The 17,315-nt window shown below is 48.3% G+C and overlaps 1 protein-coding gene across 1 annotated transcript in view; it reads right to left on the reverse strand.

The window, feature by feature from the left end:
- Positions 1-17,315, reverse strand: part of ATXN2L (ataxin 2 like) — a 446,514-nt gene that overhangs the window by 285,770 nt on the left and 143,429 nt on the right. Inside the window, exons 5-7 of the mRNA XM_030209208.1 lie at positions 14,146-14,296; positions 13,630-13,754; positions 13,353-13,444 (exon numbers count right to left, since the gene is read on the reverse strand). Coding sequence (XP_030065068.1) covers positions 13,353-13,444; positions 13,630-13,754; positions 14,146-14,296 — 368 coding nt within the window. The remainder of the gene's footprint in view (positions 1-13,352; positions 13,445-13,629; positions 13,755-14,145; positions 14,297-17,315) is intronic.

Raw genomic sequence — 17,315 nt, forward strand, 5'->3', positions numbered from 1 at the left:
CTAGTAAAAAAGGCCCGTTTCTGTTAGAAATGAAACGGGCGCTAGCAAGGTTTTCCTTGGAGTGTATGTTTCAGAAAAGAGCGTGTGTGAGAGATGGAGCAGTGTGTCAGAGAGAGAATGTGAGAGAGAGAGAGACAGAGTGTATGTGTTTGTGCGAGAGAGAGTGTGTGAGACAGTGTTTGTGTTTCTGTGTGACACTGTGTGAGAGAGAGGGACAAAGACAGTGAGTGTGTGAGTGAGAGTGTATGTGGCAGACAGAGAATGAGTGACTGCGTGTGTGGTGTGAGGAACCCCCTCACCCCCTCCCTCTCCCCTGCCCCTTTGCAGCCAGGCATGTGCAGCGACCCTCCTCTCCCCGTGTTCCCCCTGCAGCCACCCATGTCCAGCATCTCCCTGCAGCCACCCATGCCCATCAACCCTCCTCTTCCCCCTGCTGCGTCCTTCCTGTCTCCCCTGCAGCCACCCATGTGGTCTCAGGCCCCCCCCCCCTCAGCATCCCTCCTGTCACCCTGCAGGCACGCATGTGCAGCGTCCCTCCTCTCTCCCTGTCCCCCCCTGGAGCCAGCCATGTCCAGCGACCCTTCTGTCCCCCTGCAGCTACCCATGTCCAGCGACTCTCCTCTCCTGTGCAGCCACCCATGTCTCAGGACACTCCTCTCCTTTTTCCCTGTTCCTCCCCTGTGGCCAGCCATGTCCATTGACCCATCTGTCCCCCCTGATGACCACCAACCCTTCTGTCCCCCTGCCCGCCCTGCAGTGTCCATCCTGTATCCCCTGCCCCCCTTGCAGGCACCCATGTGGTGTGTGGAGCCCCATCCCTATCTCCCTGTTCCCTGCCCCCCCTGCAGCCACCCATGTGCAGCGACCTTCCCCTCCCCCTACTTCCTTATAGCCACCCATGTCCAGCGAGACCCCCCTTCCCCCCCAGCCGGCGCAGCACCCAAAGAAAGCCCCTTGTCCCACCCCCTTCGTGCATCACCCGACCCCCCCCCCCCACCGTGGCACATCACCAAGCCCCTCCCCCCCTCATCAACCCCCTCGCCACCCGCAACCACTAATACAACTGTCTCAAGCGGCTGCTGCTTCTTCTATTCAGCAGCAGCAGCCCGTACATAAAGAAAACCAAAAAAAAAATCCTCCTAAACGCACCTCCGTTGAGAAGCATCTCACATTGGCTAAAGTCTCAGCATGCGCTCCTCCTCTCCCCTCTGACGTCTCGGCATTTCTCCAGGGTCTTCGGCAGGGGCACTGACGTTGAGGGGAGAGGAGGAACGGCTGCAGAGACGTCAGCCAATGTGAGATAGTTCTCCACGGAGGTGCGTTTTAGGAGGTTGTTTTTTTGTTTGTTGTTTTCTTTATGTACGGGCTGCTGCTGCTGAATAGAAGCAGCAGCAGCCGCCAGAGTTTGTATTAGCGGTCGCGGGTGGCGAGGCGGTCGATGTGGGGGGGGGAGGGGCTTGGTGAAGCGGCAGGGGAGGGGTTGGGTGATGCGGCGAGGAGGAAGGGGGTAGGGGCTTTGATGCCCTGTTGCACGGGTTGTTGTGGCGATGCGGCGGGGGCCACTTAGACGTGCACCGTCGAGGCTGTTTGTGTGTGTGTGTGTGTTTGTGTGTGTGTGTGTTTGTGTGTGTGCGTGTTTGCGTGTGCGTGTGTGTATGTGTTTCTGTGTGTGTATGTGTTTGCATTGTGTGTGTGTTTGCGTTTGTGTGTGTGCATTTGTGTGTGTATATGTTTGTGTGTGTGTGTGTGGGGGGGTGCGGGTGGCTTTTGTGGTTGTGTGGTTGGGGAGTTTGCCAGCAGTCTGTAGCGATTCCTAGGCAGGGGGAGGAGTACGGAAACACTCCCCTGCCTGGGTCGTTGTTTGTTGGAGGGGTTGCCAGTTGGTAGGGGTGCCTTTATGGATCCCTTTATTCTCTGTGTTCCGCCCTCAAGGGTGGGCGCAGAGTGACATGGTGAGTTGGATGGCTTCAACACCATGAACTTACAAAATGTTTAGGGATTTTGCAGATGGCTTCAGCAGGTTGTCTTCAGAATGTTGAGGTAGCGTTTATGTACGACTAGTAAGAAATGGCCGTTTCTGGCAAAAATGAACGTGCGCTAGCAGGGTAATCCACCCCCCTCCCCCCGTCCTCCCTCCCGAGTTGCAGACACCACCTCAGTGCCTCCGTTCCGAGTTGTACACCTCTCCTCTTCGTCCCTTCGTCCCTCAGTGACGTGGTTGCGAGGGCCGCCCCGCCCTCAACGTCCATCGCGTTTTGAAGCGAGGGCGGAGCTACAGTGACTGGAGCCTGCAGGCCAAACCGGATATCTCGGGCGCCTCAAGTTTCCGGCTTGAGGCTTCAAAGTGCCTTTTATATATATAGATAGATGGGGCGTGGCTGAGGGCGGGTCTATGAGTGGTCCTAGCCTATGAAGACTACAGGATTTTTGTGCTTCTCTGCCTTGGAGTGAGCTTCTCTGCCTTGGAGTGAGCTTCAAAACGTTCAAGGTGGGATTTATTAATATAGATATGCTTCTATTTAAGCACCCTGACTGTATGTTTTATTGTTTCATGTATATATCCTATTTTTTAAATGTTTTTAATGTATGTTTTATAGCATTTCCCCTGACAAAGCCTTCAGGCAAACTGTGACCACATCGGGTTATTCTTAAACACTGCGTGATCTTCATCTAGGATCCGTTCTGTTCCTTGGATTCCTCAGGTTTTTCCAGATAGCATTCTCAGGGCTCTCCTGACATCCAGCAAATGAAGCATACTCTACCAAAAGCCCTTCCCTTGCACTCCCGAAACACAAGAGAAATGCATTGGTTTACGTGAAAAACAGGGATCATCATAGCACTACCTTTTCCTCAGAGAGCACCTGTAATGAACTGTGACATGACAGAGCTTGAAACTCCAAAATTCTCATCGAAGAAAGCGCCACTAAGACCACTGTCTTTAATGTAAGGTCCTTTAATATAGCTGCCTTGACAGGTAGAAACACTGACAACCACCAAGCCCTTCTTGGAGATCTTACTGAATTCACACCCTGAATAAACCAAACATATCTTGATAGGACATCAAATGCCCATCCCAGAATCAAGCCTCTGTAATACCAAATAGCCACAGCCTGTGTATTTAGTGACACCAAGGCTAATCCTCCCTATCCAGGCCACCAGTATGGGCTTCGGCTTTCTTTGCTCCTAAAGAGCAACATCTGACAATCCTGACTCTGTAGTGAGCAATGGGAAACAAGGCTCTCTTGCGAGGGGTGCATGTGTGCTCTTCCCAACAGTACTATTACTACTATTTAGCATTTATATAGCGCTACAAAGCGTACGCAGCGCTGCACAAACATAGCAGAAAGACAGTCCTTGCTCAAAGCGCTTACAATCTAATAGACAAAAAAAAATAAAGCAAGCAAATCAATTAATGTGTAGAGGAAAGAGGAGCGGAGGGTAGGTGGAAGCGAGATTTATGGCTGTTACCACTGACCCTAACACCTGCAGATAATGCAAAGGCCATGGGCCTGGTTATCCCAAGGAGGCTCCTGACCTGTCCTTGCAACATTATCCTGTCCTTGGTCAAAAAGACCTTCCCTAGGCAAGTGCTGAACAGTGCTCCCAAGTACTCTGAGGACTGCATTGGAATCAGTTTGCTCTTGCTGACATTGATCACCCAACCTAGCTCTTCCAGGAACCTGATGACCTAAACTGTGGCCTAATTGCTCTCTTGATGCAATTTTGCCCTCATCTGCCAATCAACCAAATATGGATTGACCAACAGCTCCTGCTATCATAGGGCCACTGCTGCCACAACAGTAATCTTCATGAAGGTCCTGGGAGCCTTGGCGAAGTGCATTGTGCAAAACTGAAAATGGTGACCTAGGATCGTGAATCTCAATCTCCATATAAGGCTGTGACAATACGTTTCTGTAAGTTTGAGAGAAATCAGAAACCCTCCTCAATGCACCACCATAATGAAAGATCCTAAGGTTTCCTATCTGAAGCTGGAGATATTCAGAGCCTTGTTCATCCACGAGGTTCAGAATAGATCAAAAGGGTCCTTCCTTTGTGGGGGCCATAAAGCAGATGGAATTCAAACATGCGTGGGATAAGCATAAAGGAATCCTGTGCTGAAGGAATGGCTCCTCAGGAGCTTAGTCAAGATCGGGAGGCGGGGCTGGTGGTAGGGAGGCGGGGATAGTGCTGGGAAGACTTATACGGTCTGTGCCAGAGCCGGTGGTTGGGAGGCGGGGCTGATGGTTGGAAGGCGGGGCTAGTGTTGGGCACACTTCTACGGTCTGTGCCAGAGCCGGTGGTTGGGAGGCGGGGCTGGTGGTTGGGAGGTGGGGATAGTGCTGGGCAGACATATACGGTCTGTGCCCTGAACAGCACAGGTACAAATCAAAGTAGGGTATACACAAAAAGTAGCACATATGAGTTATCTTGTTGGGCAGACTGGATGGACCGTGCAGGTCTTTTTCTGCCGTCATCTACTATGTTACTATGAATATCTTCCTGAGCCCAGCTCCAGTGGAAATCTGGGGAGGGGGGAACTACTGCTTTTAACTGAACATGGTAAGAGTGTCTCTCTGACTGCCTCCACCTTGTGAGATGCCCAACATATTAATTAACAAATGAGCAAACTCATAGTAACATAGTAAATGACGGCAGATAAAGACCTGAACGGTGCATCCAGTCTGCCCAAACTCATTTTACATGGTATGTGCTACTTTAAATGTATACCCGAGTTTGATTTGTCCCTGCCTTTCTCATGGCACAGACTGTAAAAGTCCGCCCAGCACTGTTCCTGTACTAAAAGTTTTGAAAATAATGTCGAAGCCCTTAAAATTTACACTCCATATCTATTCAGCCACGATCAGGGCGTAGACCGTGGAAGTCTGCCCAGCATTGGTTTCTCTCTTCAATTACCGGCGTCGCCACCCAATCTTTGCTAAGATTCCGTAGATCCATTCCTTCTACACAGGACTCCTTTGTGTTTATCCCACGCACGTTTGAATTCCATTACCGTTTTCATCTCCACCACCTCCCGCGGGAGGGCATTCCACGTATCTACCAACCTTCTCATGAAAAAATACTTCCTGACATTACTCCTGAGTCTGCCCCCCTCCAACCTCAATTCATGTCCGCTAGTTCTACCACATTCCCGTGTCTGGAAAAGGTTCATTTGCGGATTAATATCTTTCAAATATTTAAACGTCTGTATCATGTCACCCCGTTTCTCCTTTCCTCCAAGGTACACATGCTCAGGTCAGCAAGTCGCTCCTCGTACGGTTTGCAATGCAAATCCAAAACCATTTGCAAATCCCAAACTTCAGTATGTAACCCTAATGAAAGATTTCAGTACCCACTGGTCCAAGGTTATGTGGGTCCACCTCCGGTAAAACTGTATTAAGCATCCCTCTACCAGGTAGACCTTACCCCAAATATTCATTGTGATGCTCTACCAACAGAAGCCTCTCCAGTTGCCACAGGTCTACCCGCCCATCAGCAACTGTCACAAAAGGCTGAATCCTCAACTGGGCAATGCCCCGTGAAGGACCACCAACTCTATCTGGCCTGACCTCCACTTCTCAAAATCGACCCCGTGACAACTGGGTCTGCGAAGTTCATGCTGGACTCTCTAGGAGCCAGACAAGTTCTTAATTTTATCCAGGACTTCTCCAAACAACCTGTCCTTAAAAGAGCAGCTGGCTATGCTGAGCCCTGGAAGCAACATCTGTCGTCCAATTCCACAGCAAAACTAACAGGCAGCTACTAAGAGTCTCAAGCTCTCTGTTGACATCCGGACTTGATCATATATAGCATCTGCCAGATAAGCTTAGGCCATCTCCAGTATAGCCATGGTTGGGCATGACCGATATTTCCTCTGCAAAGGCCTTGTCCGGAAACTGTTCCAATCTCTTGAAAGGGGAAATTAGGTTCTTACTTTGGTAATTTTCTTTTCTTTAGTCATAGCAGATGAATCCATCACGAATGGGTTGTGTCCACCTACCAGCAGGGGGAGATAGAGAGCACTGAAAACCATAGTGCCTCTTGGCCAGCTAGCTCCATCTGCCTCTCAGTATTTGAAGCTTCCAAAGCAGTGTTACACCACAAAGTAGAACAACATGAACTTTTCTCACAGCGAACGAACGCCCCAGAACAGGAGCAGTAATTCAAAGGAGGGACGAACTCAACCTCCTGTAACAGAACAGAAATCCTGAAGACTGTTTTCCAACTTCTCCCAATGAGGGAACATATCTACAGGAAAAACTGAACCCAAAACAGCATTAATCAATCAATCAATCAGGGAGGGCTCATGGATTCATCTGCTATGAATAAAGGAAAGAAAATTACCAAGTTAAGAACCTAATTTTCCCTTCCTTGTCATCAAGCAGATGAATCAATTACGAATGGGATGTATCAAAGCAATCCCTAGATAGGGTGGGAACAGGCCTCACCACGCGCCAGCACTTGTGCTCCAAAATGCGCATCCCTCCTGGCAGCCACATCCAGCCTGTAATGTTGGGCAAAGCTTAGAAACCCATGTTGCTGCACTGCATATCTCTTGAAGAAAGAGTGCTCCAGTTTCAGCCCAAGAAGAGGAAATCGCTCTTGTGGAATGTGCCTTAAAGGCTTCAGGCAGAATCCGGCCAGACAGCAGATATGCTGAAAAAATAGCTTTAGACGCTGGAGACCCTCTGCGAGGACCCGACAACAAAACAAAAAGGTGATCAGAGGTTCTGAAAGCATTTGACATGCGCAGATACTGCAACAGAGCCCTTCGCACATCTAGAAGGTGCAATTGCAGAAATGGGTCTCGACAGGACAGCGCCTGGAGCTCAGACACCCGTCTCGCCAATGTAATGGCCACAAAAAGACCGTCTTTAGGGTCACATCCTTCTCTGAAACTCGCCTAAGCGGCTTGAAGGGTGAACACTGAAGGGCCTTTAAAACTAACCCCAGGTTCCAGGCCGGACACGGAGCCCGCACGGGAGGACGGAGCCGAAGCACCCCTCTAAGAAACTGTGCCACCTCCGGATAAGCAGCCAGGGAGAGGCTAGCCACCTTCCCCCGAAAACATGCTAAGGCTGCAACTTGAACACGCAGGGAATTACAGGCCAAGCCTTTTTGTAAACCATCCTGCAAAAAGTCAAGTATCGGCGAGTCAGAAGCCTGCATGAGTGTAATCGCTTTAGCAGCACACCAAGCCTTAAAATGGCGCTAAATCCGAGCATAGGCAACGGAAGTGGAACGCTTGCGGGCCTGAAGGAGAATGGAGATGACCTTGTCTCTCAATTGCGCCCTCTCAATAGCCATGCCGTAAGACCAAAGCGGCAGGCGCCCTCCATGGTTACTGGCCCCTGTGACAACAGGTTCAGTAACAGAGGCAAAGGAAGGGGAGCTTCCACCAGCATCCGCCGGAGGTCCACATACCACGGCCGCCTGGGCCAATCCGGGGCAATGAGAACCACCTCTCCTTGATGTAGCTGAATCTGCAGGAGTACTCGCCCTATCAAGGGCCCAGGAGGGAACACATACAGGAGGCCCTGAGACCAGGGTTGAGCCAAGGCATCCAACCCCGCCAAGCGAGGATCTCTCCGTCTGCTGTAAAGCACGGTACTTTGGCATTTGCGCTTGACGCCATAAGATCCGCTACGGGGGTCCCCCATTTGGCACAGATCTGAAGGAACACATCATCTGCCAGTTCCCACTCCGCTGGGTCGATTTGATGCCTGCTTAGATAATCGGCTTGCATGTTGCTCTGACCTGCAATGTGAGCTGCTGACAGAAACTGCAGATGTAGCTCGGCCCAGTGGCAAATCTGCGCGGCCTGCGCAGCCAGTGCCCTGCACTGAGTGCCGCCTTGTCGATTTATGTAGGCCACAGCCAGTCCCTCCAGGGTCGTGAGAATGGCCAGAAGCGCCTGGAATATCGCTTTCAACTCCAAGTGATTGATGGACCACTCCGACTCCTCGGGTGTCCAGAGACCCTGGGCATGCCTTCCCTGGCAATGTGCCCCAGCCCTGCAGGTTGGCATCTGTTACTACCAGGCAATAATTGGGAAGCGCTAGCGGCGTTCCTCGCTGCAGTATGCTGTCTGAGAGCCACCACTCCATACTGAGCCGGGCCGCAGGGAGCCACGTGAGTCTGCATTGGTAATCCTGAGATATTGGAGACCATCGTTGAAGCAGGGAACACTGCAGAGGTCTCAGGTGCACTCTCGCCCATGGCACCACTTCCAAGGTGGCCGTCATCGACCCCAACAGCTGGACTATGTCCCAAGCTCGAGGGGCGAGACATCCTCAGGAGCAAATGGACATGGTTCTGAAGCTTGCACCGCCTTTGCTCGGGTAGAAAGACAAATCCCGAGGCTGTGTCGAATCAGACCCCCAAATATTCTAGAGATTAAGGGGGGGGGGGGGGGGGGTCTGGTGCCTTTTGGGTATATTGATGACCCAGCCCAGAGACTGAAGTACTGAGACCACTCTGGCTGTTACATGATGACTCTCTTCTGCAGAGTCCGCTCTGATGAGCCAGTCGTCGAGGTACGGGAGAACCCGGATACCCTCTCGCCTGAGAAAGGCAGCTACTACCACCATTACCTTGGAAAAGGCTCGGGGAGCTGTGGCGAGGCCAAAAGGCAAGGACCGAAACTGGAAATGTTTCCCAACATCGCAAACCGGAGAAACCGGTGGTGCGGGGGCCAAATAGGAATGTGCAAGTAAGCTTCTTTCAGGTCCAGAGACGTGAGAAGCTCTCCTGGCTGTACCGCCGCAATGACGGAGCGCAGGGTTTCCATGCAAAAACGTTGCACTCTTAGTGACTTGTTGACGTCCTTTAAGTAGAGTATGGGCCGAAAAGACCCTCCTTTTTGCGGCACCACAAAGTAAATGGAGTAACGACCGTAGCCGATCTCAGCGGGAGGCACAGGGACCACCGCCCCGAGGTGCAACAAGCCTTGCAAGGTTTCCTCTACCGCCACCCGTTGGACGGCAGAGAGGCATCGGGACTCCACAAACACGTCTCTCACCAGGGCATTGAATTCTAATCTGAAGCCATCTCTGATCAGGTTCAAAACCCACTGATCTGAGGTAATCTTGACCCATTCCTCGAGAAAGAGGGAACGACATCCTCCAACTGCAGGAATCGAGGAGTGGGCTGGCACACCATCATTGAGAGGCCTTGAGCCGGCCGCTGCGGAACGCTTGTCCGAGCGAAAGGAGTTCCTCTGCTGAAAGCGAGCACGTGAAGTAAACCCAGCAAAACGCCCCAGGCGGTACCTTCTAGCTCCACGGAAGCGAGGTCTGGAAAAGGAAGGAACCACCTGACCATTGGAAAAAGGCCGTGGTCTATCCTCGGGTAAGCCCTGGGGTATAGTTTTCCCCAGGCCTTTAACAATTTTCTCCAACTCCTCACCAAATAGGAGAAGGCCCTGGAAGGGCAACTTCACCAACCTTGCTTAGAGGCCATGTCAGCCGCCCAATGCCGTAGCTATAGAAGGCGGCGAGCGGCCACCGCCACAGCCATCTGTTTAGCCGAAGCTCTGACCAGATCATAGAGGGCGTCAGACAAAAATGACAGGGCTGACTCCATCCGCGGTGCCACCTCCGCAAGGGGCTCCGCGCCATCCCCGGGCTATTCCACTGCCTGTTGCAACGAAGCGAGGCAGGCTCGAGTAGCATAACAACTGCACACAGATGCCCGTAAGGCACGGCCTGAAATCTCAAAGGACCATTTGATTGCGGATTCCAAACGTCGGTCCTATATGTCCTTCAGGGCGACCCCTCCCGCTACTGGGAGGGTAGTCTCTTTCGTCACAGCCGTGACTAGGGCATCCACTTTAGGCACAACCAAGCGTACCAAGTGCTCCTCACTAAGAGGGTATATGTGCCCCATTGCCCTGGCAACTTTCAAAGGCCCCTCAGGGTCAGCCCACTGAGCCGAAATATGCTCTTGGATGGAGTCATGCAAAGGAAAGGCCCGAGGAAGCTTCTTAGTACTTGCCATCCTCGGATAACCAGAGAAGGCTTCGCCCATCACAGGATCTTCAATAGAGAGGGCCTGTAAGGCATCAGAAATAAGCGCTGGCAGCTCCTCGCGGTGAAAAATCCTAACCGCAGTGGGATCATCTGGATCCAGTGGCAATCCTACACCTTCCTCTGGCTCTTCGGACCACGAAGGCCTGCCAGACCCCTCAGAATCCCCACAGCCCGCCACCGGGGGGGGGGGGGAGGAAGGGGGGGTGCGCCACTCTCTGAAGGGGAATTTACCCTTCTGCGCTTGTCTTGCGGCCAACTGTCTGGGGAAAAAAACCGTCTGACGGCAATCCCGTGCCAGTCTCCACCGGAGGGGAACCAGGTAGCAACGCAGAGTCAGACATCTGCGGCAGAGCTCTTTTAACATGAACGCTTTATGTAAAAGCAACACGAACTCAGGGGAGAAAGGCTCACCCTGGCTTCCTGGTTCCAATCCGGGGTAAGCAGCTCCCTCTGGTAGCCTCCATCTGAGGCTCCCCTCCGGCCTCAGACCCCTCCACTCCTGCGGGGGGGGGGGGGGGGGGGTGTCGAGCCCTGCGGCGCATCCAAGATGGCGCCCGCTGCCAGCTCCACCGAGCGGGAAGAAACCTCGCTCGCCATGCTCGGCCCTGACGTCTGAAGAGCACGATTTACAGAGCCCCGCTGCGGATCTGTACTTGCCACAACGTGAGCAGCGCTTAACAACCTCCGTAGCCATCGCCAAAAATGGCGGAAAATTTCAAAATGGCGGATTCACACCAAAACGTCCTGATCGCAGGCCCTCCCCGGAGGAGCTACAAGACTCTCTTAACCTCACCAGACTGAGTCAAAGAGCTCCGGTCATGCTGCACAGATCAGAAGGAAGCCTCAGATTCGCAGCGCTAACAAGCGTGTCGCGTTTTTTTTTTTAATGCTGCGAGGAAAGTTAGAGGCAACAGCTACAGAGGCACTCCGGAGGTCCAGGAGAGTGGGAAAGGCAGGGTAAGGACAAACCAATGTGCCTGCATCCACACAGAAGAGTGTGGGAAAGGCAGGGAAAGGACGTACCAATGTGCCTGCATCAACACAGAAGAGTGTGGGAAAGGCAGAGAAAGGACATACCAATCTGCCTGCATCCACATAGAAGAGTGTGGGAAAGGAAGGGACAGGGCAAACCTATATGCCTGCATCCACATAGGGGGAAGGGTAAGGCAGGGAAAGGGCGAACCTATGTGCCTTTAAAGTGAAGCTGCAATAGCCACAACACCCCTGCTACAACTGGCAAAAGCCCAGGAGCCACCCCAGGCAGATTTTTGAAGGAGCTGAATAAGCTGCGTCCAACCCTGCTGGGGAGATAGAGAATACTGAGAGGCAGATGGAGCTAGCTGGTAGGTGGACACAACCCATTTGTAATGGATTCATCTGCTTGATGACAAGGAACATGTTCTAGCCACCAGGTCGCCACACACTGCAGCCAAGACCATTGCCAAAACCACAAACGTCTACTCAAACAAGGACTCCGTTCTTCTATCCTGTGAATCCTTAAGAGCCTCTTCCCCTTCCACATGGAAGCCATTTAGAATAAAGTTACCATTTCATTACAGAAAGACATTTTCTTTACAAAAAAATGTAAGATAAAGATTTAATTGTTGGTACATGTGAGCTGGATTGGCCACTACTGGAAGCAGGACAGTGAGCTAGATGAAACATTGGTCTGACCCAGTATGGCTATTATGTTCATTTTTTGTGTTCACTGTTGGTGAAAATGCCTAAGTTTACTATCATATATAATTTCAAACTGCTTTGATCCATTTTTGCACAGATAAAAATAAATTGTTGGGGTTTTTTAACGACCCGTGCTTAAAGCCAGCACTGTGATTGAGTTGCTGTATTGAATGATACAACAGCGCAGAGAGAGACACAGGCATCTGAGGTCTTTTCCCCCAACTTTTAAAACAATATACACATATTGGTAGCTACAGAGAACACCTTTCCTCACTTGGGTTTTTTGGATTGTAATACGTGTTTATTTTAACAAATTTTGAGGGTAACTCCATTAGGCTCTCCACTGTGGGTTTTGTAGAGGTTCCGATCACGCTCCACAAAACTCTCATTTAGCTTTGGTAAATTCCAGACCAGGCAACACTGATCGCGTCATCCGCTTGTGAAAATTATAAGCCTGCTTGTCCTCGGAGAATGACTATTATAGATCCTACTCTCTACATAACAAGCAATTTGTATGGTTGACATTAGTTCTGGGTGGCTGCTGTGCATACATGGCTTGCATAGAGCATGATGTCTTCTGAGCGACAGGCTGCAAATGAGTAGTGCTATAGAAATGATAAGTAGTAGTAGTTAGTAAGAACTGAAGGCATTCAACAGCAGCATGATTGAATGTCCAGGCCCCAACAGACAGCAGTGCAGTATAGAGGAAGTGAGGATGGTGGCAACCTGCTCAGAGGTCATTGGGAAGCACAGGAAAAGTGAGTTCAGTAGCACTTAATCTAGAAGAGGTCTTACTTGCTTATGTTATGATGGGCTCTTTCAGCTACTGCTTTTATAGTGTTGTTCTGTGAAAGTGTAGGAGTTGATATTCTGTGTGATTTAACCAGGTAAGAGTTTTTCAACCCAATGAAATCATGCTGACAGGGTCCGGCATCGGTATTCAGTGGAACTTAACCAGAGTGCTGCAGCAGCAACACTATCTGATTAGTGCAGGGACAGTCAGGGGGTAGAGCTGGAAGTTATCCAAGCACCACTGAAACTTAGTGCTGGTGCCTGAACTGAGCAAGTAGGATCATACAAACAGCAGTCCTAACTTGCCCAGATTTTCAGTAGAGGTACCCAGATATAGGCTTGCACTGAATATCCTGGTCTAATTCAGCCTTTAGAAGGCAGCATTTTAAAATATTGATGAATACTGCCCAGGCAAATCTGTGCATAATATACTATGTTATTTTAATACTGCCTTCTGTTTTTGGCAGTGTTTCATATTTTAATACTATATATTACTTTTTGAAGTTATTTTAAGAGACAAGGGATCAGTATACAAAAACGTTTAAAATATTTTATTTACTTCACATTTATACATCACAAGTACTCAAAGCAATATTGACAAATTGTAGGCTGCAATACTCCTCCTTATATCAGTGATGTACCACAGGATTTCAGATACTATGCCTCATCTACTCATAGGACAACATAATACATCAATACAGACTGGTCTAGGAGGATTAAAAAAAAAAAAGCTAGAATTTAGATTTAAGTAATTTCTATTTCCTGCCAGTCATTCCATTTCTGCCACAGTCTCACTGAGGTTTCCTAGAGTTGAAAAAATACTTTATTCTTCAGAAAAACAATCACACTCACGTGTAGGAAGACAGGCTGCTGTCATATGTAGTCTTCACTCCATAATTCTCTTCATTAAATTTAAACATTTCATTTGGGTCCCAGCCGTTAGACTGACCAAGGAAGAAAAAAGAAATATCAGACACTAAAGTGCCATTCTTCCAATTCTTCTCAGCCCATATAAAAGTTTATAGTCTTGCAAATGTATTATATATTTCAATCTCTCAACAGTACAGTATAAACACCCAAAATTCATTATCCCACACCAGTTCCTGGCCACACTCCCAGTTGCTCTCACCACATCAGATTCCAGATCATAATCATCGCTGTTGCCATCACCTCCTTCCCAGCGCTGTAAGATCTTCTCTTTATGTTCTCCATTAACCTTGGCATTCATGGCAATGGCTGAATCTGTAAATTTATCTGCCAGCACAGACCAATATGTTAGTTTTCAGCTAAAAGAGAAAGCAAAATGTAAATATAACTAGCAGCAATCCTCCCATGGAGTCAAATTCCTCACAGCGAAGACAACTTGCCTCCAGCACACAGCAGAAGTTGAGCAGGCCAAGATAAGATCATCAGAGGAAAGCTCAGAGTAGTCACCAGCATATATGGGAAATATTTATTTTATATTATTTACTAAATCCCCTCAAGTGAAAAGGTGCATACAAGATATGTAAGATAAGTATATAGAACATCTTCTCACAGCTGAAGCATTCTCCATCAAGAGAAGAGTGCATACCAGCTACAAAGAGAAAGGCACATCAAAGATCTGACTGAAAAGTTAGGTAGGATTGGTAGCATTTTTTTTTACCTTTTGTCGCATAGTTGAAATCCACATTTCGGAAATGCACCAGCATCACGTCCATGGGTTTAAAGACCATGGTGTCAATTATGTCTTCTCGCTTAGGTCCTGCCATCTGCTCAGTCATCTTCCTGTGGACAGCATCCACAGCAAGCTCAAACTGCAGATCCAGAATGAATATGAAAGGGGGTGGGGGGGGAAACACAGGATCAGCTAGCTCAAAAACTACTTGACAGCTTTGGGATTTAAGACTAGACAGAGATAGGGTATGAAAAAGTTCTCTACAATAATTCTATGCACACTCTCTCTAAATTTTCTCTGTGATGTACAGACCATTTCAGATCTGATCCTCATGTACACCTCTTGCAGGAGTACTGGTTGCACAAAATCCCCCACCCCTACAGGCCATTCAACATTACCTATGGTCTCAACTGAGCCAGTTATATTTAGAACGGGCATTTGGGCTTACCTTGGAACAGGAAGTGATAATTTGGACTTAATTGTTTATGTCCTTTCCTTGAGTTCTACCAGACCAGTCTGAGTGATTTATGTTTCCCTGCCAGCAGATGCAACCAGAAAAATAAAACTACCGGCATATCAGAGCTGACTTCACTCCCCTTATAGGGGGGCTGGGTTGTCTTCAGCTCCTCAGTATCCTACATTAAGCTAAGACTATTGAAGGCAATTCTTATATTTTGTATTTCCAATTCACCCCCAAAACTAAAACCTGGTGCAGTCAAAATCAATTCACAGTCATTAACCTAGAAATGAAAAATTCCATATACCAAGGAAACAACTACCTTCAGCGTGGGCTACAACATATTCAGTTTCCTGAATTTGTCAGACCAAGAACCTACTGCCATGGTTTTGATGGGTGGGTTCTTAATCGATCTGGCTGGACTCAAGGAACAAAAATTAGTCAGTCAGTCCAAATTTCCCCATCCTTATTGTACATGCCAGACGAGTGTGAAGTACCCAAGCTGTATCCACACTGGGTGGAAGAAGCCACAACAGTTCTCAGACTCTTATACTTAAGGGTTTTAAACCTCCATACCTGCATACCAATCCTGAGGCACTAAGAAGAGCAGTACAAAAGAGGCAAGGACACTGTCCTACAGCATCCTCCACAAGATAAACTAACTCTGCCTACAAAGACGTGCTCTGATCAAATGGGCTAGCCTATAATGATTTGCCTATAATGGAGGCTGTCTATGCAAATTGATTTCATGCATATTCATTGTGGATATCTTGAAAACCTGATTGGCAAGGGGGTACTCCAGAACCAACTGGGAAACATTGGGCTAGCCAGCCCTCTGGGACTAGCCAGCTCTTACTGGTGTAGGCTGAGGTGATCATCTCCTTCACTCCACCTAGAATTGATGTCTTAAAGACCAAAGCGCCTTATTAGGGCACATCAATAAAAAGAAGACCTATCCCAAAATTTAGAAGGGCCTGAGCACTTAAAAATATCTCAAAAGGTGGCTGCCAACTGACTATCATCAGAAAACATAAGGCCTAACAAAAGAACATAAGCGTTGCCATACTGGGACAGACCGAAGGTCCATCGAGTCCAATATCCTGTTTCCAACAGTGGCTAATCAAGGTCACAAGGACCTCGCAAGATCCCAGAACAGTAGCACAGATTTTATCCTGCTTATTTCTTTGAGGAAATTATCCAACCTTTTTAAACCCTGTTAAGCTGACTGCTTTTACTACATTCTCTCAAACAAGAAAAAGGGAGTTGAAGTTGCACACTAGTAAGAACAATAGTAACAGCGGATTCAGATAAATATGGATGGGAAAATTAGGTTCTTACCTTGATAATTTTCTTTCCTTTAGTCACAGCAGATGAATCCATTAACTGAAGGGTTGTATCTGCCTAACAGCAGGTGGAGATAGAGAACACTGACAGCACATGGTGTTCTAGGACGCCCAACCCCCTCTGCCTTCAATATATGAAATTTCCAAAGCAGAGTGAATAAAAAAGGCAATATAACAAACTTTCCTCACAGAGAACAAACGCCCCAGAACCGGGGCAATAACTAAACAAAGGACGTTATCAACCTCCCGCAATAAAAACAGCATGTAGAAACTCTGATAGCTTGTCTTCAAGTACTCCTGATGAGAGGCACAATGTCTGTATGCAACATCTGTATAAAAACTAACATCAGTCAGGGAGGGATCATGGATTCATCTGCTGTGACTAAAGGAAAGAAAATTATCAAGGTAAGAACCTAATTTTCCCTTCCTTGTCAACAGCAGATGAATCTATTAACTGATGGGATGAAGTACCGGCAGACCGATATTGGACCAATTTTACCCTCTTTACCTCTGAAGAAGTCACTAAAACCATCTCTTAAACTCTCCAGGTCTTATTGCCAACTTGACCCTTGTCCCAACTATTTTTTGAAAGGCGCCCCAACATGTTTTATTTCAGATCTCACCACCCACTTAAACTTCCTACTTCAGCGAGGTGCCTTCCCTACCAGACACGGCAATATATTACTAACACCTATAACAAAAAACCCCCAAAAACCTGCAAATGAATTACCAACTACCGTCCAATTGCCTCCACCCTCTAATCACAAAACTGATGGAAAATAGAGTGACCTCACAACGCTCAACGAATATATTCAGAAATTCTCCATCCTGCACAAAACACAGTGGCTTTCGTTCGGCCCATAGCACTGAAACGGTTCTTCTTACCTTAATATCCAAACACAAGAAACAGCAATTGGAAACCGTATCCTTCTCCTACAATTTGACTTATCCAGTGCTTTTGACATGGTTGATCATACTATCCTGACTAAACTTCTGGACAAACTTGGGATCAGTGGCAATATCATCAACTAGAAAAAGCTTTATTACCACAAGATCTTACCAAGTCAAAGGAAACAACATATCTTCCCAATGGTCATCTGAATGTGGGGTACCGCAGGGATCTCCGCTTTCCCCGATACTCTTCAACCTCATGATGATTCCACTAGCCAAGTTACTAGCCAAACATGGCCTTAATCCCTTCATCTATGCTGACGACGTCACTATATTTATCCCCTTTAAATCCAATCTATCTGAAATCTCTGATAAAATAAATATAGGCATGACCACACTAACCTCTTGGGCTAACTCTTTCAAGATGAAATTAAACAAAGAGAAAACACAGTGTCTAGTCCTTTCAT

The sequence above is a fragment of the Microcaecilia unicolor genome, chromosome 7 (genome assembly GCF_901765095.1).
Source record: "Microcaecilia unicolor chromosome 7, aMicUni1.1, whole genome shotgun sequence".
In the NCBI taxonomy this organism is placed as follows: domain Eukaryota; kingdom Metazoa; phylum Chordata; class Amphibia; order Gymnophiona; family Siphonopidae; genus Microcaecilia; species Microcaecilia unicolor.